The sequence below is a fragment of the Mizuhopecten yessoensis genome, unplaced genomic scaffold, assembly GCF_002113885.1.
Source record: "Mizuhopecten yessoensis strain PY_sf001 unplaced genomic scaffold, ASM211388v2 scaffold716241, whole genome shotgun sequence".
In the NCBI taxonomy this organism is placed as follows: Eukaryota; Metazoa; Mollusca; class Bivalvia; order Pectinida; family Pectinidae; genus Mizuhopecten; species Mizuhopecten yessoensis.
In genome coordinates this window covers 337,576-339,422 of record NW_018480018.1, presented here as the reverse complement: position 1 = coordinate 339,422, position 1,847 = coordinate 337,576, and the positions used below count along the sequence as shown (strand labels likewise).

The following is a 1,847-nucleotide window of genomic DNA, read 5'->3' as shown; positions in this document are numbered from 1 at the left end:
TTGACTCACTATACAATGATCCGTTTGGCCTGAGTTTATCATGTACGTTGACTCACTATACAATGATCCGTTTGGCCTGAGTTTATTAAGTACATTGACTCACTATACAATGATCCGTTTGGCCTGAGTTTATTAACTACGTTGACTCACTATACTTCTCTGGGAGAAGGAGCTACCACTGCTGAATGTGACCGCCAACATGGACGCACACTCCTCCGCGTAAAACGGCATTTGTCCAGTCTCGTCCACAGCTCCTGTAAATGTTAAAGTAACGTGACGCTGTGTTAGAGAATATCTATGTGTACTCTAATACAATAAGATCAGGAGACTGTTGTCACACTGTGTTAGAGAATATCTATGTGTACACTAATACAATTAGATCAGGAGACTGTTGTCACACCTGTGTTAGAGAATATCTATGTGTACACTAATACAATTAGATCAGGAGACTGTTGTCACACCTTTGTTAGAGAATATCTATGTGTGCCCTTATACAATTAGATCAGGAGACTGTTGTCACACCTGTGTCAGAGAATATCTATGTGTACACTAATACAATTAGATCAGGAGACTGTTGTCACACCTGTGTCAGAGAATATCTATGTGTGCCCTAATACAATTAGATAAGGAGACTGTTGTCACACCACCTGTGTTAGAGAATATCTATGTGTACCTTAATACAATTAGATCAGGAGACTGTTGTGACACCTGTGTTCGAGAATATCTATGTGTACCTTAATACAATTAGATCAGGAGACTGTTGTGACACCTGTGTTCGAGAATATCTATGTGTACCTTAATACAATTAGATCAGGAGACTGTTGTGACACCTGTGTTAGAGAATATCTATGTGTACCTTAATACAATTAGATCAGGAGACTGTTGTGACACCTGTGTTAGAGAATATCTATGTGTACACTAATACAATTAGATCAGGAGACCGTTGTCACACCTTTATTAGAGAATATCTATGTGTGCTCTTATACAATTAGATCAGGAGACTGTTGTCAAACCTTTGTTAGAGAATATCTATGTGTGCCCTAATGCAATTAGATCAGGAGACTGTTGTCACACTATGTGTACACTAATACAATTAGATCAGGAGTCCGTTGTCACACCTTTGTTAGAGAATATATATGTGTGCTCTTATACAATGAGATCAGGAGACTGTTGTCACACTGTGTTAGAGAATATCTATGGGTACACTAATACAATTAGATCAGGAGACCGTTGTCACCCCTTTGTTAGAGAATATCTATGTGTGCTCTTGTACAATGAGATCAGGAGACTGTTGTCACACTGTGTTAGAGAATATCTATGTGTGCTCTAATACAATTAGATCAGGAGACTGTTGTGACACCTGTGTTCGAGAATATCTATGTGTACCTTAATACAATTAGATCAGGAGACTGTTGTCAAACCTTTGTTAGAGAATATCTATGTGTGCTCTAATACAATTAGATCAGGAGACTGTTATCACACCTGTATTAGAGAATATCTATGTGTACACTAATACAATTAGATCAGGAGTCCGTTGTCACACCTTTGTTAGAGAATATCTATGTGTGCTCTAATACAGTTAGATCAGGAGACTGTTGTCACACCTTTGTTAGAGAATATCTATGTGTACCCTAATACAATTAGATCAGGAGACTGTTATCACACCTGTGTTAGACAATATCTATGTGTACACTAATACAATTAGATCAGGAGACCGTTGTCACACCTTTGTTAGAGAATATCTATGTGTGCTCTTATACAATGAGATCAGGAGACTGTTGTCACACTGTGTTAGAGAATATCTATGTGTACACTAATACAATTAGATCAGGAGACTGTTGTCACAC

At 38.0% G+C, this 1,847-nt stretch overlaps 1 protein-coding gene across 1 annotated transcript in view; it reads right to left on the bottom strand.

Moving 5' to 3' along the window:
- The window catches only part of LOC110442269 (proprotein convertase subtilisin/kexin type 7-like), a 36,689-nt gene that overhangs the window by 20,016 nt on the left and 14,826 nt on the right, over positions 1 to 1,847 (bottom strand). Inside the window, exon 8 of the mRNA XM_021485786.1 lies at positions 141 to 254. Coding sequence (XP_021341461.1) covers positions 141 to 254 — 114 coding nt within the window. The remainder of the gene's footprint in view (positions 1 to 140; positions 255 to 1,847) is intronic.